The sequence below is a fragment of the Ahaetulla prasina genome, chromosome 15 (genome assembly GCF_028640845.1).
Source record: "Ahaetulla prasina isolate Xishuangbanna chromosome 15, ASM2864084v1, whole genome shotgun sequence".
NCBI classification, from domain to species: Eukaryota; Metazoa; Chordata; class Lepidosauria; order Squamata; family Colubridae; genus Ahaetulla; species Ahaetulla prasina.
The window spans coordinates 772,147-794,978 of NC_080553.1; the positions used below are offsets into that span (position 1 = coordinate 772,147).

Here is a 22,832-nt window from a genome sequence, read left to right on the forward strand (position 1 = left end):
ATCTCTTCCAGGGAGCGTAGGAGGGAGTGCCACAGGTCCTCCAAATGCTCCAAAAGAGTAGATGGGAAGGGGCCTCTGTTTAACAGCTGCCTGCTTGCTTTGTGGGGCTTCAGTTGGATCTTGGGCATCTAGGTGGAGACCACTTCTTTCCTTATCTGAAAACACAAAAACAGCCTCTCTGCTAGGCTGTTTCCTGGCCTCTCTAAGCTAACCAGGGCTTAGGGCTGAGCATGCAGATGTAGCCTTTCCTGTCAATCAAGAAGGCAGACTAAAGTCATAGGTTCCCTTCCTGTTGCATTCGTTGGGTCACTCGTTCATTCTTGGCATTCAGTCATAGCTGGAGGTGATGCCCTCCACCCACTAATGATAGATGCCTATTTAGGAACCTTCTTGCAAATATTCCCCATGAGGATCTGGGTGACTGATCCCATCTCATCCTTTTGGAATAATTTGGATTAGAGAACTGGACATTTGACCTTTGGTGGACCTGGGCCCATTCACTAGGATGCATTACCTGCTCCGCTTTCCTTTGAGAGCAGCTTCAGCATTGTTTTCTTGGCATTTTTGCGACCGTCTACCTATTTTCTCATTTCTTTGTCCATGGTCGCCCCATAAAACTGTTTTTCTGAGAAGCCTTCTCTTCTGGAACATGATACGTCTCTCTTTCACTGTTTGAAAGGATGGGCTATAACTTCTTAAATCCAAGCGGCACATGCTAGAAGCAACGACAAATGAGTGATCACTTTAACTCAGAAGACAAAGTTTTCCAGGGGTGCTCTGAGCAGGGCCAGAGGAGAAGTGAATTTTGGCAAGTCTCAGGGATGAAACTGCCACAGTTGGGAGGCAGTGGAGCATGAGAAATCCTGATAACCGAGCCATAAAGGGAACTGTTTCAGTTGGCCATAAATACTTAGGAGTATTTATGAATCAAAGATAAAATGTGATTGTAGAAGATCATTAGGAACCCTAAACCCTGGGGGGAGTGGTCTCCGAGGCTGCTTTTCTCAGCTGGGCCTTTGTATGAGCAGAGAGGCCTGGGATGGTGAGGGTCTGGTCTCAAGAAAATTAATTGGATTTATCTACTCATTTTGTGCTGGAGATCCCCAAGACATACAGAGCACTCCTCTAATTTTCTCCCACGAAAGTTTTATGATGTAGGTTGCGTTGAAAGAGAGATTAACCCAAAGTGAGCCAGGGCCTCCATAGAAATGAAGGATAGAAATGTACTCTTGGAAATCAGAGAAAGCCCGTTAAGGACTGATCACATTCTATCTGCAATCCACATGGGATTTGGGTTCAGCTCAGAAGACAGAATGAAAGCCAGTTTCTTGTCTTATCCAATCCATGACTGGCTGCAAACATGATTCAGCACCTCCACAGCTTCACCTGGGCTGGGTGAGTCAGAAATGTTGAGCTCCGGCTGGTCACCCTCAGGAAGGGACTTTCTGCCTAAATTAAATGGCCCTTAACTCCCATGGCCACCAGCCAGTTGAAAAAGTTGACTTGCTTGTTTCATGGCATTACTCTCCATTGCCCTGTGAGCCAGTTCACTCAGCAGTGTGTCCTAGCAGGCCTAATGGCTTACTAATAAATATTAGTGCCCTTCTCCAACATGAGAAAAGCCATTTCTATGGCATCAGAATTTCAGTTAGGGTTTTCAACTAAACAGATCAAATGTCATCAGCTTAGAGTTCCAGAAAGTGAGGCTGACCTGCTCTTTCAGAGGGATGGGCAGAATCATCTGGTAATGGCCAAGAATTAAATTCTTGGCATTACCGGATTCTCAGACCAGTCTGTTCCTTATGCTGATGTCCACAAGATTTGGCTTCTCTCCCTCATTTTGATTGTGACTCAGATCAACCACAGGTCTTTAAGAAAATCACTGTCTTCTCAGCCCAGCCCCATGGTTAAGGCCAGGACACAGAAATGGACTCCTGCGGACAGAAGCAGCTTGACTTGGCCACATTTGTATTGGATTTTCAGTGATGCAGCCAGAGAGCATGAAAGAATGCCTGTGTCAGGCATGGAAACCATACTAGGCCTAGTATGGTTTCCAGGCCTGACAGCCTGCCTTTTATTACGGCAGAATGAGAGAAGACAACTAGAGAAAGCACATCTGGTTGAACATGTTTAATGCTAAAGAGAGGCCTATCTTGGGCCTGTTTTTGATCAGCGCAGTCTGTTCTATAGAAAGGAAGGGGAAGTGTCTATAAATTGAAATTGGTTACCCACAGCCAGACCTGACATATTTGCCTGCTTTCCCCCACCCCACCCCACCCCTACCCCGCCCTGCTGTCCAGCTGCCTTCATCAGTCAGCAGGATCCTGCTTCCCCGGGCCTTGAAGGTATGGAAGATATTCCAGGGGAGCCAGTGTCATTCTTGTCACTCTGTGCCTTTGTTCTCTCAATCATGGCTGTTTTTGTTCGTTTCTGTTGTTTTTGTATATTCATGCTTTTGTAACCAATATTGCCTGTGTTGCCCTAACCCTGTTAAAAAAGATTCATAGACTTTCCTTACCTGCTTGTTGCCCATCATGGCTTGCTTGAACATCACAGCTGCAACCAATGATTTGGCTGTGCAAAATGTTGGAAAAGCCCACAATGGCAACAGCCTTCTGGGTTCAGCTGCTGCACCCTGCATTGGCTTGACGATGGCTGGGTAGACTTGGGCCCCCTCTCGCTTTTCTGCTGAATTCATTTCTGTTTATTCTTAACCTGAGCAGTTGTTTTGAATATGCATAAGTTAGTTACATTTTTGGAAAAAAGGGCTGTTTGGGGGGAAACAGACAACTCCATTTGCAGAACTAATTCCATCCCTCTCACTGCAAATATCCCCTAAGGCAGCTTTTCTCAACCTTGGCAGCTTGAAAACGAGCTTTGCCGGCTTGGGAATTCGGGGAGCTGAAGTGCACCCATCTTCAGATTGCCAAGGTTGAGAAACACTGCCCTAAGATGACCAGGCCTGACTTATTCCCCAGCCGGGCCTGCCATTGTATTGAAATGGGTGTGGCAATCTGCTTCAAGAGTCAAAATTAGACATTCCGTCTTGGTGCCCCCACATTGAAGAACTGAGACCGATGGATCCAGATCAGGATGGTCTAAAACGTGACTGTTTTAACTACCCTTTTTTTGTTGGGCGGTCAGATGCTTTTGTCCCATTTTTCACCGAGGAAAAGCCCACCGTGGCTGAATCAGAGGGCCACGCGGGGCCAAACAGCTATCTGTCTTTGCTCTGCCCCCAAACTGACATCGCGTCAAAACTGTATTTTGGCCACTGACAGAAAAGACGAGATCATCAATAAAATTGAACGCATAGCAAAACATTCCATAAATTCTCCTGTGCAAGTGAGCTTCCCTCTGCAGGTAGTCCTTCCATTGTGCCCTCCTCGTGGCCTTTCTATGTTGCTCAGCAGTTTCACCACCGGGAGGGGACTTAGGGATTTCTGCCACAATAGGAGGCTCACATGAAATTCTTCCGTACAGCTGGCAAGATTTTTTTTTCAATGGATGGAATGAAGGCTGTCCTTTTAAATTACTCTCCAATATGACTCTAATAAAACTTTTGGGAATTTTCCCTGTAGGATGAAGAGAGACCCTTAAAGTGAGTCCTTGGGAATCACCCCAGACGCATGGGGGATGTGCAAAGATACCAGCACTTTGCAGGCACCCATCCATAGGGTTGGTGGGTGTCTAATCTAATGCCAGGGTCCACCTTGCTGGCAGTGACAGGCCTGTGAACCCAGTAAGAGTCAAATGGACTAGGCAGAAAAGACAAGCAATCTTTTCTACAGCATCTTCCATCTGACCCATGATTTAGGAGTAGGTGATGTTGATCCATCCCATGATGCTCAGCCACGTCATCCCTTGATTTCCTAAGGACCTGATACTGTCTCAATAACTTCTCCTAAAGTTTGTAGTTGCTATCCTTATGCTAATATAAATTTGTCTGCTTTCATTCTTTGATGCTTTGATTTCCTTGATGAATGAACACTTTTATAATATTTCCTAATGTGTATACAAAGTTTTTGTCTGTATGCAAATTTCAGAGGGATGAAGACTTTCCCCTCGGTTTTCTTTACTGCCACTGCACTCTGAGGAACTAGAGGGAGCAAATGGCTTTAGAGTGTAGAGGATTCCTTCTTATAGGAAGTGCTTTTCACAACAAAGCTCAACCAGAACCAGCTCACCACTTACTAAATTTCCCTGTTCCTTAATGACCCTTCCCTCCTCTGGCTGTTTTGATCAAGCAAGAAATGGCAGAGCCAAAGCAGACAATTAGCTCCATCGCTTCCACTTTCCTGGCTCACAGGAAATAAAAGGTATACATCATAACTGGATAAGCAGTGGTCAAAAATGACAGAATAAGCTGAGATCTGCCTAAATCTGTCATTTAATTCTGAGCAGAAGTGTTATTTTGCCTTACAACAGGCTGCCAAATCCATTTCCTCTAATTTTTAATTCTTGTAGCAGCAATTTATTGTGTGAATGTGATTGTGACAAAAAAGTAAGATTTCGTAATATGGGCTCTATCCTCTGTTGGACTAGATTGAGTTTCTCCTCTGGGGTTGGATTGCTTTTTCACCCCTCCCTCCAAGCTTTCCAGGTAGTGAGGGTGGGGAATAGAGCCATCAGTTCCTTTCCTCAACGTCCAAGGACATTCTTCTCATAGACCATCCATTTTTTTAATAAAATCACCCCTCTGAAATGGCAGGAATGTCCCCCCCCCGCCCCTGCCCGAATGGGGTGTCCAGAGTACATGGGTGCTCTCAGTGGCCTCTCTGTCTAATTCCCCCTCCATTCCTACAGAGGTTGGACAAGTCTAAACCCAGCCAGATATTTATATATCTGTTCCAATATAGCAGGTACTTTCCAAAACACCCTCCTCCAATCTGGCAGAAAAGCAACCCATATTGGCAATAGAAGTCCCGGGCCCTTTGCTGGAGGGCAGCTTCTGCATAAGAACACTTTCCATGCCACCCTTGAGGCCACCTCAAATGGCTTAGGTTGGGTATTGATACCTCATTACGCCACTCCAATTACTAAAAGATTGATAAGAACTGGATCAAGGAGCCAGAATTCAGAATAAACAAAGTTGCTTTTCCTAAATATGAAAAATGACTGCTTAGGATGTTTCCCACCTATCTTCATGGCTAAATTACAGATGTGTGTGTGTGTGAAAGAGAGAGAGAGAGAGAGAGAGCACTTCCTAGAGAACGGCCATCTCCTGCCCTGGGACCCTCCTCCCATTCCCTAATACTTTCTGGGCAAACAGAGCCAATCTTTTGTTTCCTAGTGTCAGAACAGACCGAATGAATTTTCACCAGGAAAAATAATTTATGGGGAAAATAGTCCATATCTATATGTGTGTGTTTAGTCCAGCTACAACTAAAAATGATCATTTTCCTGAAGTACCTTGCCAAAAAAAAAATAAGAAGTAGGCTTGCAATCAGCCGTTGCTGCAAAATGTCCCCTTATGCCAAGCATCAGTGTTGCTTGCTTCCTACTATCCTGCATTTAAGATAAATTTTGGGAGATTTGTGTCAGTCAATATAGGAGGGAGATTAGCCAAACCAGGTGGAAAAGTCAAATGGGGAATTAGTCTGAAGTCCATACATAGGCACAAGAGGGCAAAGTCTGGCCCTCCTTGAATGCGTTGAATCGTATCTGGTCTTACCTTCAGGCGAACTGTCAGTCTTCTCCTATATAGAGGCTTGAGCAAGAAGCCAGTTAATTGAACTCTTCAAGTGTGGATCTGCTTTTTCCAACCTGACTGCCCATAAACTGAGCAGCCTTGCAGATGTTTAGTTTTTCACTATTCTTTGTAGGAGGGGAAGTTAATCTTAGACCTCCTTTAACCCTTTGAAAACTGAGGATTATTCATTGAAATGCTAGGAAGATTTGTTAGACATTTTGGGTTAGAGCTGTATGTATGCTTGTTGAGGGTGGTGCGGACGTCTGCCTGGTGGGCTCAGCATTTCCAGGTTGCCTTTGGCTTCTGAATGTCAGGCACGTAGGATTTCCCTGGTTTCCCTGGACGACCTCCCCTTCGGTAGCTTGTCAGCCATCCTCCAATGAGTTCTCAATTTAGCCTTTCATTATAATCATTTCCTTGTAAGTTTTAAATGTCACTCTCATTGCTTGCTATACTTTGCATGTCTTTATTTAGCTTACTAATTGAGGATAAGATATCTGATAAAAAGGAGCATCTTCCCCAAGCGTTTGTAATGCAATAGCTGCTTCCATATTTAAGGAGCCAAGGCCTTTGGCTTTGCTGCAACAGATTGCCATAGTCAACCGAACACTAAAAGCTTTAAAAAATCCCAGCCGTTACAATTACTTCTAGCTGAAAGTTTTAAATTGATATACAAAAGGAAGAAGTGTTAGTGGGCTGCAAGAAGAGAGACTCCATGGTGAAACAAATGAGTGAATGTGTTGCTCTTTGCGCTTACTAGAAACCAAATGCTGAAATGGAGGGGGAGAGGGTGACAGCAGCTACTGTCTGGAAAGGGGGGGGGGGACGTTGCCGCCAAAGCAGTGTCTCACTTGTGTCCCTGTTTCTCCTGTGCAGACAGGAGTCAGGACAGTACGGCGGCAGGGCTCTCGGACTCCAATTCCACCCAGGACACCTTTATGGAGCTTGCCAGCCTCCCAGACAGCAACAAGAAGACATTTCCCGAGGGAAGGTCCTTGGCTTCCTGCTCGGACGCCACAGCACCTGGGAAAGAAGGCCTGGCACCCACAGAGGACAGGGGTAAGTTGAGCAAGGCTGGAGCCTTTGGGCCTTGTGCCAGGGAGCCTTTGGGCCTTGTGCCTTCTGCTGCCACAGGTGAAAAGGCAAAGATGGGGCCAGGGGTGCCTCTCTGCTCTCCTGCCTATCTACAAGGCGGTTGAGGATTTGTGTGAGCTGGATCAAAGGAAGGTAACATTGCCCATTTTCTAGCCCCTCTAGGGAAGCCGGAAGACCCCCTGGGCAGTCCTGACACCTGCCGTGCTTTGGAGCAGAAGCCCCCTCCCCAGGGACATTCCAAAGCCTCTGCTCCCCCACTCCCCCCAGGGGACTCCAAGAGACCAGCAGAGCCCCTCTGCACCAGCCAGTTCGGCCAGGGCCTCCCCACAGACCTGGAGGAGCAGCGCACTTTCCTGACCGAGCGCTGCATCACTGCCTTCCACCTCTGCCTCAGCCGCTTCCCCCAGCACTACAAGAGTCTCTACCGCCTGGCCTGCCTCTATGCCTGCAGCCCCACCCATAAGGTAGCGGGGGGGGGGGCAGGGGTTTGCAAATGTAAGGGGAGGGGACAAGGCCAGGGCAATTAACCTTTCACAGAAGGAGGAAACAGGCCAGGACCCTTGGACATATACAAGGACCTTGGAGGGCTCTACCTGCAAAAGGAACCTTGGTAACAGTTAGATTCAGCTCCAAAACAAGGTGGAGGGTCCTGAGGAATCCGTGAAGGGCAGCACCACGCAGGGCAATTGTGCCAGTGGAGGGGAGCCAGCAAAGCCCCTCTACCAACTTCCTGCTCCCAGGCCTCTGGGACTCTGCTAGTTCATCATTATTAACTTGCAAGGGCCTTTTAAGGACTAGAAACCTAGTCTCAAGGGGAAATAATTATAAAAGATGCCTGGAAGACTGGCTTTGCTTCTAACATACATACCAGCGGATGTTTGACAAAGCTTCATCAGTTTCTTTCAGTGATGAAATGCTCCCGGTTCAGACCAGATTGGCTGATCTGGTGGTGATGGCAGAAGGTGGTTCAGAGAACTGGTAGCAAAAATCCCTCCCCCCCCCCTCACCCATGCCCACCTAATCGCCCGCTTGTCCACTTGCTGCTTCTTTTAAAAAATGCTTTTAAAAGGTAAAAAAAAAACCGGCTCTGACGATCACAGCTGAGCTGCCTGATCATCAGAGCCTTTTTTTTTTACTTTTAAAAGCATTTTTTTACAACCTGTTCGGCCGAATAGGTTGTAAAAAAATGCTTTTAAAAGTAAAAAAAAAGATTGCGCGCCACAGCTGATCACACACCTGCGCACTGTTCTACTTACCCCATGCTTCCGTTTGGTGTGCGCTGCACGTGAGCACCTCACATTTGGTGTGTGGTGCGCACTGTGCATGCACGCACAGCACACGTGCAGCCAGTGAACCGGTAGTAAAGCAGTTCAGATTTCACCACTGGTTTCTTTGGATTTTTTTTTCTTCCTTTCAGAGGGTAGGGAGAAGTTTTTTCCAATCAGGGTTGCCTTGCTCGTGAACAAAAGATGGTTTTTAATTTTAAAATGTACCAGGGGTCTCGTACTGAGGTATCAATGTATGCGAAGGACACCCTGCGTCCCTCTTTCCAGGGGACAAAAGAAAGTAGTGCCCAGCCTGGCACATGCGCAACAAGAAAGGCCGGGCCCCTAACAGAATATGAAACAGCCTCCCCACCTTACGCCTGCCCCCCATGCCTCCCGTTCCAGGCAGGGACCTTCTGCACCAAATAACAGGGAGGGAAGTAGGGCAAGACGTTTGGTATGGGAGGGATGAAAACCCGCCTTTCTCTTAGCAGCCAGAAGCAGGACTGAGAGTGTGGGGTGTGTGGAGGCTCTGCTGTACCCAGCTCTCCCAATGGGGAAAGAGATCCGTGGTTCTGAAGATTGAATTTTGTCCCTGGGATCCCCCGGTTACCTCTGCCACTCCCACCTTACCTTTCAGCTTTGCCCAGGGATGGGAAATTTGTGCATTAAGTCAAGAAGTGGTACCTTGGAGAATTTTGAAGGAGGGAGGGGTGGAGAGAGGGGCTGCAGCAGCTGCCACCAACCTGGCTTCTCCTTCCTGCCAACCAATTTGTTCTTTTCTTGCACTCTGTCCTATATAGAATCTGCCGTGGGCGCGCGATGTGCTGCTAGGCAGCAGTCTCCCCTGGCAGCAGCTGAGGCACATGCCAGCACAGGGTCTCTTCTGTGAGAGGAACAAGACCAACTTCTTCAACGTAAGTGGACTGGCCGGGCTCCAAACGGTGCTTTCTCTGGCTTTCCCCAGTTGCTTGTTTCCTTTGCCTCAGGCAGGCAGGCAGGCAGGCAGGCAGGCCAGGACCTAGCAGGACCTCCGTGCCCCACGTGCAGCTCTGGAGCTGCTCCTTTCCTTTCCTGTTGGGCAGCTCTGTCCAGTCTGTGACTTGGCTGAGCAGAGCAGCATCACTCAAGGGAAGGGATTGCTTTAGTCAGAGCAGCATCTGCGTCCCCCCACCCCCCAGAACAAGGCATTTCATACCTCCCTACTAAAAATGAACTAATAGCAGGAATTTGGAAGCATTTCAACCCCTTCCATGGAGAACAAAAAAAATATTTAAAGTCATGGCCTTGAGAGCAATTGATATGAATCTGGCTGGCCAGAAGTCCAGTTCCTAAAAATGCCATTGTGGAAAGAGAGTTGTGCTACTTTGTGGAACACAGGGTTTCTGTCGAGTTACACAGATCAGCGGGAGGCAGGAGCTGCGTTGCTATTTTTACCCTTTGGGACTCTTTGGGGTTCAAACCCTCTCGTGGACCTTCGCCCTTTAGATGAGCATAGACAGGGCGTTAGCCCCAGCAGGTCTCCAGGCCCTGGTGCAGAGAGGTTACAGGCAGGGAATCCAGAGTTCATCTTCCGTTCAGCTCACTGTGATATAAAGGGGTCTGCCCAGAGGTGGTCTTCAGCCAGTTTGCACGAACCATTAGCAGAAATTTGGCCAAGGTCACTGAACCAGTAGTGATGGCCAGCTGGCCATGCCCCTGACCCGGTCCCCCAGTCGCCGATCGCTCACCCCGCCCTCCATGTTCATTGCCGTCATGTTCTTTCTGCATGCACATCCCATTGCCTTGCAAGTCCAATGGGATGCGCATGCGCAAAAAACATGACGGTGATAGCAGCAGCTTTTTCCATGAACCTCTAGTACTTTTCAGCAGCTTACAACCAGCCGCCACCTTTTTGAGAGCTGCTTTGTGGCTGTGGCAGCTGGCTGGGGGCCACTGAAAACTCCGGTCACCTTGCCTTCCGGACTCTGGACCAGCCGCTGCGGAAGGTAAGCAGCCCAAACAAAGAAGCGGTGGTGGGGAGGAAGCAGAGCTAGGGCCGGGGTTGTTAAAGGAGGGGAAATGTGGGCGACCGGCGAAGGAAGGGCAGGGGTAGATAGGTGGAAATTCCAAAAATTTTCCTACCTTTTCCTGTGGGCATGGCTAGAGGAGAGTCATGTGACTGAGTGGGCGTGAGCGACATCAAGTTGGCCATGCCCACTCAGTCACATGCTCCCCCCACCTAGTTACGCCCACCTAACCGTTAGCGAAAATTTTTGAAACCCACCACTTGGTCTGCCGTGTGAGAAAAGGAGCCGCCACTCCAAGAGGTTTATGCCTTTTAGTCTCATGGAAGGGAAGCTGCAGATGCCTCCAAAAAATGCCAAAAATAAGGGGAGCTTTCTTGCTTACTGCTCAATTGGTCCTGGTTAGAAAAAGTGAGAATGAAGCATATGGATAATGATATTTTCCAGGAAAAATAATGTATGGAAATGCATAGTTCTATTTCTACAAAAACCATGTGATGGAACACCAGAAAGCCCCACAGGAGCACCCTCTGCACATCTCTTGCCTTTGGACATGATCCATTTATTCTTTCTCTGCCCTCTCTTCTTTGGCATGGAATGGAATCAGGGTTGGAAAGGACCTTGGAGGTCTTCTAGTCCAACCCCCTGCTCAGCCAGGAAACCCTATACTATTTCAGACAAATTGTTGTCCAATCTCTTCCTAAAAACTTCCAGTGTTGGAGCACCCACAACTTCTGAAAGCAAATTGTTCTCACTGTCAGGAAATTTCTCCTTAGTTCTAAGTTGCTTTTCTCCTTGATTAGTCTTCAGGTGCTTTGGAGAATAGCTTAACTCCCTCTTTGTGTTAGATATTTAGATATTTGAACATTGCTATCATATGACCCCTAGTCCTTCTTTTCATTAAGCTAGACATACCCAATTCCAGCAACTGTTCTTCATATGTTTTAGCCTCCAGTCCCCTAATCATCTTTGTTGCTCTTCTCTGAACTTTCTAGTCTCAATTTTTTTATATATTGTGGTGACCAAAACTGGGTGCATTATTCCAAGTATGGCCAAGGCATTATAAAGTGGTATTAACACTTCATGATATTGATTCTATCCCTCTGTTTATGCAGCCTAGAACTGTGTTGGCTGTTTTGGCAGCTGCAGCACACTGCTGGCTCATATTTAAATGGTTGTCCACTAGGTCTCAAAGATCCCTCTCATAGTTAGTACTGTTGAGCCAGGTACCACTTATACTATACCATTTGGTTTTTCTTATCTAAATGTAGAACCTTATTTTTCTCAGCACTGAATTTCATTTTGTTAGATAACGCCCAATGTTCAAGTCTATCAAGATCCTTCTGTATTTTAAGCCTATCTTCTGGAGTGCTGGCTTTTCCTGCCAGTTTGGGGTCGTCTGCAAATTTGATGAGTTCCCCATATCTCCTCCTCCAAGTTATTGATATAGATGTTGAAGAGTACTGGGCCTAAATTTGGGGTACTCCACTGCATACTTCCCTCTATGTAGAGTTTGGTTGATCAGCCAGTTACAAATCCATCTGGTAGTGATACCGCCTAACCCACATTTTCCTATCTTTATCATGTAGTAAGTTGTAGTCTACTTTATCAAATGCCTTGCTGAAGTCCAAGTAAATTATATCCACAGCATTCCTCTAGTCCACTAATTTTGTCCCTGTCAAATAATGCAGTAAGATTTATCTGGCATGATCTGTTTTGTCAAAAGCCATGTGGGCTTTTAGTTTTGTTTTTGTTTGCCTCTATGTGTTCACAGATTCCTTGCCAGACAAATCTTACTGCATTATTTAACAGAATCTTCCCTGGTATTGAGATATATAGGCACTGCCTTCTTCTGCCTCCCGCTCGGAGGTGGCCTCGGGGCACAAGTGTGAACTGCAAAAGAAAGAGCTTTTGATAGCTTTAGTCCAGCAGCTGGACTTCCCCTTTGTAAAGGCTGAGCTGGAACCCCCTGGTCAGTTCAGCCTGGGAGACAGAAGGCAGAACTAGTAGGCTGAAGTATCTCGGGGTTTTTCTGGGCAGCTCAGGGTCCACTCTTGGAGGCCCTCATGCAGTGAGGTGGAGTGCTGCCTAGGAGGAACGGAGGCAAGGGGCAGCAGAGGTGGGAAGGGAAAACCGTGGAGTCCAAGAATCCAGAGTCTCACACCCAGCCAGCCCACCCCCCATCCCCGCAGCTTCAGGGCACTGAGCCTAAACAGTGTCACTCGGATGGCTCAATGTTGAGACGGTGAGTTGGATGAGTTCACCCAGCCACTTCGCCTGCATATGAAACAGGAGTGGAAAGAGGACTGAGCCCTGCAGCCCCCCACAAAGGAGGGGCTGCTGGAGGCTGCATTATTCTCTCCTATCAACAGGAAGGAGGTGCTGTCTACCTACCCTCAACTCCAGAGCCAGTCCCGAAGGATACCATGATTGACAGTATTGAAAGCTGTTAAGAGGTCAAGAGCAAGGAGGGGTGCACCACCCCATCTCACATCCTCCGTAGGTCATCCAAGAGTGCCTCTGGGTCTCAGATCCAGGCCACTTTCTCTACTATCTTTCCTAAAAAGGGAAGGTTGGAAATTGGATGAAAATTGTCCAGAATGATGGGGCCCTGTGATGGCCTTGGAGGTCTCCCTAAAGAGACAGTAAAACTACCCCTCCCTTAAACCAGCCCAGTGGGCATAAATCTACACTGACAGCCCCGAAGATCCAAGCCACTTCCTCAGGCCCCGTTATTATAGCTGCTTCCCACAATCTTGGGAAGTGACTTTATTTTTTTTGTGAGCAGCAACTTGAGCCCTGCAGTTGCCTGGTAATAAGGGGATGAATAGAGATCGCCAGGGCTCCCTGTCCAAACGAGGGCAAAACCAGCGCTCAGATAATAGTTCCGAGTCCAGTTGGACCTCCCACCCTCACAGCAGAGTGGCTTGTCCAAGAGAAGCACTAAGTGCTGTTTCCCTGGGGCCAAAATGCTTATGGACGAAGAGCAGCTCCATCTTACTTGCTTCTCCCCGTCCTGAGTCCTGCAGCCTCCAGGCACCTTTTAGGATTTGCACAGCCCTCCAGTCTGGGCCAGCAGTGTGTGACCAAGTCTCACTAGCATCCGGATGATGCCTTTTCTCCCGCTGACGTGCCACGTTTCCCTTCAGGATCAGGGGATGCATCCCCGCTTTCAGGATGGTGGCATCTCGCTCTCTCCGAGAGGCCTTTGGGGCACCACATAATCAATTCCAGATAATGTTGTCTAATGTCAGGGCCTTAGCTTGTCTGGAGTGAAGTTGCTGCTGTGGAGGATGTCATGTCATTCTCTCTCCCTCTCTCCGTTTAAACTTCGATATATATTATATAAACAGACCAAAATCCTGTGCAACGGTTGGCTTCTCCACCTGGCCAAACTGGGGGTGTTAAATTCAGCTGAACCTTCCTTCCTGAAAGGGAAAAAAAGCAGGGCCCCGCACCCATAAGGCCAGGAATTGGGGGGGGGGGGTGTTTCCTTGGGAGCAAGTAGTTTTCAGACCCTCCCAGTTTTCTGCCCTGAGAACTAAGGCGCTGGCCTGGGGGGGGCGGGGGGGGGGATATGTCCTGCCTTGAATCGGCGAGATGAGGGGCAGCTTCTCCCCTCGATTCCCGCCGTCTTTGGGCCGCTGCTGGGGGTCGCAGGCCTGGAAGCCGGCACCGAGCGGGGCCCGGCTGCAGCTGCTCCCCGGGCGGGCCCCCCGGCGCCGAGATGGGACCGGCTTTAGGAGGCGTCAGTCGAGGGAGGCTCTACATGCTGGGCGGCCGCCTTCCTCCCGGGGAGGCGAGGGAAAGGGCCGCGGACACGGAGCCTCTTGTGCCGCCGCGCTTTCGCAGCCTCGTAGCGGCCGCGCAGAGCAAGTGCCGCGGGGGTGGCGGTGGGGGCGCACCGGGGGCTTCAGGAAAGCGCCGTCTCCCCGGGGCGCTCCAGGCGGCGGCGTTGCAGGTGCGGGCAGGCAGGCAGACGGAGCGCAGCGCCGGCCTCCTTCGGCTCCCGCGGGGGCGGCGCGGCGGCTCTGCTGGGGAGGTAGGCGGCGCGCAGGAGGGGCCTGGGCGGGCTGGTCCCGGGGAGCTTCGCGGGCCGGGGCGGCCACAACCCGGCAAAGGGCGAGTCCGCGGCGGCTCCGTCCTCCCGGGGCCGCGGAGCCACGCACGGGCGCCGCCCGGAAACGGCCGCAGTAGTGGCGGCGGGGGCGGAGGCGGAGGCGGTGCCACAAGACCCCCGGCGCGCGCCTCTCGCCCGGCCGCTGCCGCTCTTCGGGGACTGGCGGGGCGGCGGGCCGCTTTTTGCGCCCGGCCGGCCGAAATGGTGAGCGGGCGGGCGGGGCGGGGCGGGCGGGGGTTTGGCGGCCGCTCCCCGCGAGGGAGGGAGGGAGAGAAGGCGGGCGGCGGCGGCGGCTGAAGGGCCAGTAGGCCGGTCTCGCCCCCGCCGCGCTCGCTTCCTTCCTGGGCGGATCCGCTTTGAATTCCGAGCGGCGGCCCTCCCGGGCGCTGTTGGCGGCCGCTTCTCGGTGCGAAGAGATGCTGGCGCAGCCGCCCAGCCCGACTCGAGCATCCCGAGTCTCCGGCCTTCCTTTTTCCACGTACAAGCCGGGTTTCGGTGCCCGGAGGTTGACTGGCCCGCGGGGGTCGAGGGGAGGGTGGCGGCTCCGGGTGACCGAGACCTCAGGATTGCAGCATCCGGTCGTGTGAATAGTCTGGGGCGGGGAGGGGGTGGCTTGGAGTAGCCCGCGGGTATCCTGGCCCTTAAGAACCCCTCGTGGGCAACAGCGGCCCTTCAAAAGCATCCCGGGAACCTCCACCGACCTTTTAAGGACTCGAGGGGCCTCCTTTGGGTCCTGAGCTGCCCTTTTCCATTTCTGGATGCAGGACGGGTCCCTCCATTACTTCCCCTGAATTAGCTTCTACAAGCACACCTGCCTTGTGCTGGGTAAGATGATTAGCGGTGAGCAAGTTTTCTCTAGTGGTTGCCACAACTGGAGACTAGATGGGGAATCCAACCTATCCAAGAGGCAGGTTCTTCTTCTGCCTGCCAAAGTCAAAGGGGGGAGAGCATGTCCCATTAGTGACCGTCTCCTCCTCTTGCTTCCTGTGCAGGGAATATGGCGCATCCCCGTGGATGAAATCGACCGGCCCGGTAGCTTCGCCTCTCATATGAACCGCTCCATTGTCCTGCTGCTGAACGTGCTGTCCCAGCTCAAAGATTACCCCACCTTGCTGAAAATCTCCTCTATGCTGCAGAGGACCCCCGACCAGGGAAAGTGAGTGCCCTGTTCCCTCCCTGAGTGAAGAAAAGAACTTCCCAGGCTTTGTTGATAGGGGAGGGGGAAGCTTCTCCCTGTGCAAATGGCTTCCCCAGTCCCAGAGCTACCCCCATAGGAAGGGAAGGCAAGGCCTTCTTGTTAGCATTCACAAAACCAAATATGGCTTTCCTTGTGTCACCTGTGCCTTCCTACGATGGGAGTTGATCTTTGGGGCTGGGAACCCCAAAAGCAAAAATACCAAACAAACCTGGAGTTCAGAGTTTAGCACACCCAAGGGCTTCTGTGCTTCATCCCAGTTGCCTTGTTTCTGCCTCTGATTAAGGAGTTGCTCATTGATGCTACTGGCACTTTCTCTAAATTGTCAAAATAATTTTGAATAAATGACACTGGCTGGATTGAAACTTTCTTTGGGGAAAAGGGGCAGTTGGGTCAAGCAGAGGAAAGTGTTTGTTAGCAGCATTTGCAAGTTGGTAGCATAAAGATGTTTTATTGTGATAGAAATAGATCCCTATCAAGGGATCATGTCCTGTAGTCAGGGCAAAGTTTCATCATAAAATTCTGGCAAGGCCAATTCCAGAAAAAGGAACACGAACAATCCTCCATTGGCTGTTCTCTTCTTGGGATGATAGGACACCAGAAATTGTTCCTTCAAGGCTTTTAGACTTCCACACTCTGTTGCCATTTGGAGTTGTGTCGTTTTAACTTCAGCCAGGCAACTAAGTGGGCCTGTGACTATGGATAGAAAATCTCACTGGATTATGGAATTATGGAATGTTTTACTCCACCCACAATTAAATCTGAGTAACCACTGCCCTGTAAAGTGGGCCTGGGAGAACGTGATGGTGCAGCATGGTGTGTGGTGGATGGCTTGGATCACCCTGAAATGATGGGCAGTTTTTGCATCTAACCTGTAAGGCTCCTCCTTTCCCAACTACAGGAAATACTTGCGGGATGCGGATCGCCAGGTTCTTGCCCAGCGTGCCTTTGTTCTCACCGTGATGGTGTTAGAGGACATGTTGCATGAGCTCACCGAGGTAAGTCTTCCCACACCGCCTGCAAAGCAGACTCTCATGGAAATTCAGTCAGCTAACTCTGTTTGCCTTGAAGGTCTCCGAAGATCAAAGCGGCCAGGGCTGTGACATTTTGGAGACAAGAATGACTACTGATGTCTTTCACAAGGCAAGTGCGGAGGATGGCCAGGAACCCCTGCCCCCAAAGGCAGCCCTGTCCGGTGGGGATGGGGCATCTTACGGCACTGAAGATGTGGCCCAAGAAAAGGGCCAGGACCAGCCTGTCACTGCCAAGGAGCCAGACGTGGGCAAGCCGGATAAAACCCAAAAAGAAGCATCTCCGTCGGGCCCTGCTGAGCCCATGGAGTACGACCACTTTGCTGCTGAGCCTGAAAAAATGGAAGCCTCCTCTCTCTATCCCGAGCCAGCCCAAGTGCCCTCTGGCAAGGTCTGCAAGGACAAGGCCCCCGAGAGCCGGACCACGGCAGAGCTGTCTCTGGAGGACTTAAGCATCAGCTCCAAGCACCAGCAGCTGGAGGCAGGAAAGGCCCAGGGCCAGGCCGGCCCCACAGAGGAGACCAGCCAGAAGCCCAACCGGAAGAGGAAGCTGGCGGGGGACACGGAGTCAGGGAAGACCCTCCTTCTGGACGCATATCGCGTGTGGCAGCAAGGGCAGAAGGTCATGACCTACGACCTAGGCAAAATTGAGAAGATCATGTCTGAGACCTACATGCTCATTAAGCAAGTGAGTAAAAGGCTGATGAGCTGCTGGCTTGCAATGGCACCCACAGCTGGACTCGTTTCCCTCTTGGCATCGGGGATGGGTGAGGAAAGGGAAGCCTCACCCGTTGGCCAAGAGAAAGAGCAGCAGCAGAGGCCTTGCCCACTCTGCAAATTCTTACTAATTTCACCCCAGGGTGCTTCACAAAAACATATGTTTAAAAATAAATGACCCAAATTGTCCTTAAATAAAATAAGCAAGCACTGTCCCAACTGAAATGAAAATCATTACAAAAAGGAAGCAATGTAGCCAGCCATGAAAAAGACAAGCCCGTTCTTTCAAGAGAAGCCCCAAGAGCTTTCAAGAGCTTCACCAAGTGGGGAGGGCTGAGACTCGTTCTGGGGGAATCTCGAGCAGGGCCTTCCCTGACGGGGGCTGGCTGAATGTCTTTAGGAATCATCTTCTGACTGCTTTGGCTCCCTAATGTGATTTCTGCCCACAGGTTGATGAAGTGGCAGCTCTAGAACAGGCCGTCAAATTTTGCCAAGTGCACATTGGCGCTTCTGCCCAAAAACAGGTAAGTCCCCAGCTGGCCTCTCCTCAGCCAGTGTGAGACCTGCTTTGTGACTGCTGCTGGGAGCCCAGTGAAGGAGGGGAGAGCCGTGTCTGGTTCTGCCAGCTCTGCTGGGCTTCAGATTGGCCCTTCCCTTTCCTCTACGCCACAGTTGGGTTGCTCTGCTGTGATGTGCCCAGAGGCAGGGCAGCGTATGAGCCTCTTCCCCTCTCGGACGGAGCCCTGAAAGCTCTCCAGGGGGGTCCAGCAAGAGATGCAGAGCATCCAGTCTACATGCACGGAACAGCTGCTTGTTTCCATGGTCTATGACTCCGTGTTCGGGGTGTTTTGGTGGAGAACACAGCAAGTTTGTTGGACTTTTGGACTGGCTGCCTCTGCTTCAGCCTGGGGGTCATAAATGTAGAGATTCCGATTGGGTCTTGGCTCATCCCTGGGCTCAGTTTAAGGCCAGGTTACATTTGTACCCAATGCATTTCCCTGTCCTTTATTTCTTTATGTAGGTTCTTATTTCTAACGTGTCCTCAGAGCAGCTGGCTCTTGAAGAAAGCCGCTTTTCCTCCCACTACCTTTTGTGGCTTTTGTGAAAAAAGCAATGGAATATTTTTATTGGTGCTCCGAAAGTGTCGGGGAGAGAGGTGGCATGTAGTTAGCAGCTCTGGGAAGTGTCCTGGTCACGCTTCATGGAAGGTGGCCCTTTGGGGCTGATTCTATGGCTCAGGATGCCTCAGCCCTGACATGTCTCCTCCCAACAGAAAGCGGTTCTCTTTTTTGTTGTTGTTGCATTTCTTTCTGGAAATAGCCACATCTCCCAAAATACATTGTTTAGGAAAAGGCAAGCCTGGATTTTGGAAGCTTCTTTAGCCTGATCCATAAAGGCCTTTAGGGTCAAGGATGTTGTGGCCCACCAGTGGCCAGCAGAGCTGGCAGCAGATTCGGAGAGTGAGAAGGTTGGGGAGGAACATGGGCCAGTCCTGGAATCTGGGGAAGGCTCGGACAATGGCTCTGAGCTGGAGGCAAAGGGGGGGGGCCAAGGCCATCTGGTAGTTCTTTGCTGCCTCTGGAGTCTCCGGAGTCTGACAGAAGAACAGCGTGAACCTGTTCCCAGTGTGCGCATGCGCAGAGCTGCCAGGAGACAGAAACAATTAAGGAAACAGGGTCGACTTGGGAGTAAGTCTTAGAAATGATTGGCTCCTCCCATAAGACATAAAAGAGAAGCAAACGGGACGTGAGCTTTTGCGAGAAGCAATTAGTTCATCTGGCAGATTCAAGATTTGAAAATTCTGTTTGTGACTCTGTACCAAGTTTGGCCTTGCCCTGCGCCTGAAAATTAGCTCTTTGGCAGCATTCCACACGAGATAGGTGGGTGTTCCTCTGAAAGACTGTTTATCAAGCCTTGAGGACTATAAATGAAAGTAATTTACAGCCTTATGAAATAAAGAGGTTTGCCAGGACTAAGTTAATGCTGTTTAATTTCTGAAGAATCCTAAGTCAGAACAAAGGGTGCAGCTGGGAGTGGAGGGGGGGCAGTTAAGAAATGCTCTCAGTAGAATTTGCCAATGGGGTGGAGTTGGGCCCTACATACAGTTACAAACCACCCACCCACCCACCGTTGCCCTGCCTTTTTTTCTCTTTTCTAGTCAGCTGGAGATGCTCCAGCCACCCCAAAGCACCCCAGAGATAGTAGGGACCACTTCTTTGCTGCTGCCCCTAAGTCTTTGACACCCCCCATGGGGACTGCTGCAGACGCCGCCACCTCGGTTGCAGAAGCTCTGCCCAGACTGGCCGACCAACAGAGCAAGCCCAAGGCAGCCTCGCCCTCCTCTTCCTCCTCCTCCTCCTCTTCTTCCACCACCACCGGTGATCTCCTCCTGCCACCTCAGGAGCCAGCAGGGGTGGAGAACATCAAGGAGATGCCTCCTACATCCAGTCTCAAGCCTGGTGAGTTTTTCTGTTGTAAAGATGTGCTTCTTGATTGCTTGGTCTGTGGCCTCCTCACAGAGTCTTCCTGTGGTTGGTGACAGCTGCTTTAGGCAGCCATGGGACTTCCTTTTCAGAATTGATTTGTTTGAAGTAGTTAAAGCATCCCTTTGCACCAGGTACTAAAACCCAGTTAAATTCCAAGCACAGCAGTAAATCTAGGAGGAAGGCATGAGACCATAAATTGCTCTCTGGGCTTTCTTAAAAGCTGGCCTGGAAGGGCTGATGGGCCCCAGGGGTGGAGAGCCTCTCTCCCTGGCAACTGGGGGCATCTTCAGTGGTGAAAGTAGCCTTTAAGCAACATGATGTCAAACCATCTGATTCAGAAATGCAGTAGTAGCTGGAGGAGAAGGCATCTCTCTCTCTCTCTCTCTCTCTCTCTCTCTCACACACACACACACACACACACACACACACACACACACACACCCTGCATCCAGGCTCTGTTGGAAGGTCCAAACTCCTTTTCCCTGCCTTCTTGTCCCCCCCCCCAATTGAAGTCTCTTTAAAAAGGAGTGCTGCTTCCAAAGCACTGACCCTTCAGTTCCTGCTGCTTTCTGATGCACCTGTGCCCTGTTCTGAGAAGGTCTCCACTCATTCAGAGTCTGGCCTTCCTTGCAATCTCTAAATATCTCATCATGGCCACTCATTGAAATGTCTCTTTTCTTTTGGAGTCAACAGACAAAACAGCCCTTCATCTAGCTCACAACACTAAGAGGGGCATGGAGAATTCAATTTATCCACTAACTGTCCACAGCTTGGGAGTCCTCCATCATGATGTCCAGTGCCAAGATCAGAGATTAACCTATCATCAACACAGTTCTGCCATCTAAGGATTGTATTCTCCTGTCCCAGGTTCATCTTCCTGAGACACGTTTTACACCCCTGAAATGCTGAGTGCTTTTGGTTTAACAGCTCCAGAGAGCACATCGGCCATGTTACAGTAGTTAATCATTGGAGGACTGGTGTGCGTTGAGTGTTTGGTGAAGAGATTTCTGGCATGTAGCGATGGATCCTCCAGGTTGTAGGAACACATGGGCCACATAACCTATGGGAGAAAGACCACAAAGAGCTGTTAAGCAGCAAGTAAGTTTAGGTCCTGAATTATCTCCAGCTCTAAGCACTGTGGGCCTCACCTGACTAGATTCAGTCTGGCGTTTTGTGTGCATGAATCTGTCCACTTGGTGTCCTTTTCAAAACTTCCTGGAAGTCCTTTGAGATCCCTCTGAAAGTAGGAATGATTCCCTAACAGCCTCTGCAAATTTTTCATAAGAGCTGCATTTCAAATAATTTCAGCATGAGAACTGAGCCCAAGTTTTGCTCCAAAGCTTGAACCTGAGTTTCCATGCCTAATTTTAGCTTTATTTGATGCAGTCAAGTTAGTTGCTATTTTAGATTTTTACATTTCAGTTTTTCACAAAAGACCAAGCATTGCTTAATGCTCTGCAATTGAAATCCTCAGTCTTCCAATGTATGTTGCTCTCAGTTAGCAATGTTGCCACACAGGCCCATAACACATTTTAATTGGTTAAAGTGTGGGGTCAAGATGGGATGGGATTGACCCTTCCAGCTTCCCAGTTTGCTGAAGAAAGCTAAAGGAGGTATTTTTCAACATAGGCAGATTCAATGGGCTGGTAAAAAATAAGAAATGCCACAACAAATTTAAGTTCCAAATAACTGTGATTTCTGGATTTTCTTCTGTCCTCAAAATGCAAACCCATATTCTTGTCTGCTGCTACTACCAGGGTAGCTCGGCCCCTGTTCTCCATGCCAGTCCTGAAGAGAGAGCAGGCTCTTGGACACCAGCCTCTGCCCCACAGGCAGCTTTCAACAGGAGAAGCCCGAGGGCTCACTAGGCAGCTCAGGGGCAAAGACGTCACCCTGGGAACTCTGCAGGGATTCCTCTGCTGACCCTGGAGCTGACCAGTGGCGAGCCCCCCCCCCCCCATTGCCTAGTCAGTGTGCCTGTTTTGTGCTTTGGCCTCCTACTGGGACTTCCCTAGGATTTGAGGGTGGGCCGTTGCTGTGGCTAGCATTATTCATTTAGCAGCAGAACCAGAGGAGATGTTGCCCATGACTGCTCCCTTCACCTCTTCTGGGCAGCCCCTGATGGGAAACACAGTGATGCTGTTGAGCTATGCACTTCCTGGAACTTGTGCATAGGGTGAATGTCTTGAACAACATATAGATGGCAAGATGGTGTCTCTTTGTCTTAGCATGTCACTTGTAGGTTGGAATCGGGTAGGTTTCACTAAACTTTGCTACCAGTTCGTGCTTGCACGCTCGTGACCATTTCTGTGCATGCGCAAATCGTATTTGATGGCGGGTGGGCAGAGCTTCCTGCTGCTGCTGCTGCTACCAATTCACCTGACCGGGTCAAACCGGTAGCAACCCACTACTGGTTGGAATTGGCCTTCAGTCCAGGAAGCCCCTCCCAAGATGCTCCACTGGACAAAAAGGTGGAGCCTGAGCTGCAGGAAATGGCCGTCAAAAGCAGTGAAACCTGAACAGGGAACATGACAAATAAAGTAGCTAAGCACCTACAACCTGTTAAAAAATCAGGTGATTTCAAAGGGGTCTTCATTTGATTTGGAAGACCCAGAAAGGTGCGTCTCTGGCAGCTGGCTCCACCTCCCCTTGATTGCTGGCCAAGTTCAGTGGCTGAAGAAGCAGGACCCAGGATTTCTGGCACATGGTCCCTTCACTTCTTGCTTCCAATAAAATTGGAAGAGACTTTGGAGGTCTAGTCCAACCCCTTGCTCAAGCAGGAGAACTTATGCCATTTCAGACAAAGGGTTGTCCAATCTCTTCTTAAAAACCTCCAGTGTGGGGAGGCTTAAAACCTCCTTTAAAACATTTTCAGTGAAGCATAAAAAGATATTGAGTGCAGAGAAGAGCAACTAAAATGATTAAAGGCCTGGAGATTAAAACATATGAAGAACGGTTGCAGGATTTGGATTTGGCTTGTCTAGAGAAAAGAAGGACGAGGGGTGACATGATAGTAGTATTCCATGTTGTGGTCCACAGGCAGCCTGCGGAGCTAGCAGCAGAGTCGGACAGTGAGGAGGTTGGGGAGGAACATGGGCCAGTCCTGGAGTCTGGGGAAGGCTCGGACGAGGGCTCTACGTCGGAGACAGAGAAAGGGCCATCTGGGAGGTACGTGCCGCCTCCAGAGTCGGACCTCAGCGAAGCAGAGGAACAGGGGGAGCCTGT

The 22,832-nt window shown here is 50.0% G+C and overlaps 1 protein-coding gene across 6 annotated transcripts in view; it reads left to right on the plus strand.

The window, feature by feature from the left end:
- The window catches only part of CABIN1 (calcineurin binding protein 1), a 75,165-nt gene that overhangs the window by 48,832 nt on the left and 3,501 nt on the right, over positions 1 to 22,832 (plus strand). For 4 of the 6 annotated variants that reach the window (XM_058158825.1, XM_058158829.1, XM_058158826.1 and 1 more), the window contains 9 exons: positions 2,301 to 2,345; positions 6,569 to 6,751; positions 6,941 to 7,251; positions 8,856 to 8,969; positions 15,171 to 15,334; positions 16,275 to 16,371; positions 16,445 to 17,092; positions 17,571 to 17,645; positions 19,280 to 19,580. In XM_058158825.1, coding sequence (XP_058014808.1) covers positions 2,301 to 2,345; positions 6,569 to 6,751; positions 6,941 to 7,251; positions 8,856 to 8,969; positions 15,171 to 15,334; positions 16,275 to 16,371; positions 16,445 to 17,092; positions 17,571 to 17,645; positions 19,280 to 19,580 — 1,938 coding nt within the window. The remainder of the gene's footprint in view (positions 1 to 2,300; positions 2,346 to 6,568; positions 6,752 to 6,940; positions 7,252 to 8,855; positions 8,970 to 15,170; positions 15,335 to 16,274; positions 16,372 to 16,444; positions 17,093 to 17,570; positions 17,646 to 19,279; positions 19,581 to 22,832) is intronic. The other 2 variants (XM_058158828.1, XM_058158830.1) reach the window with 1 other exon arrangement.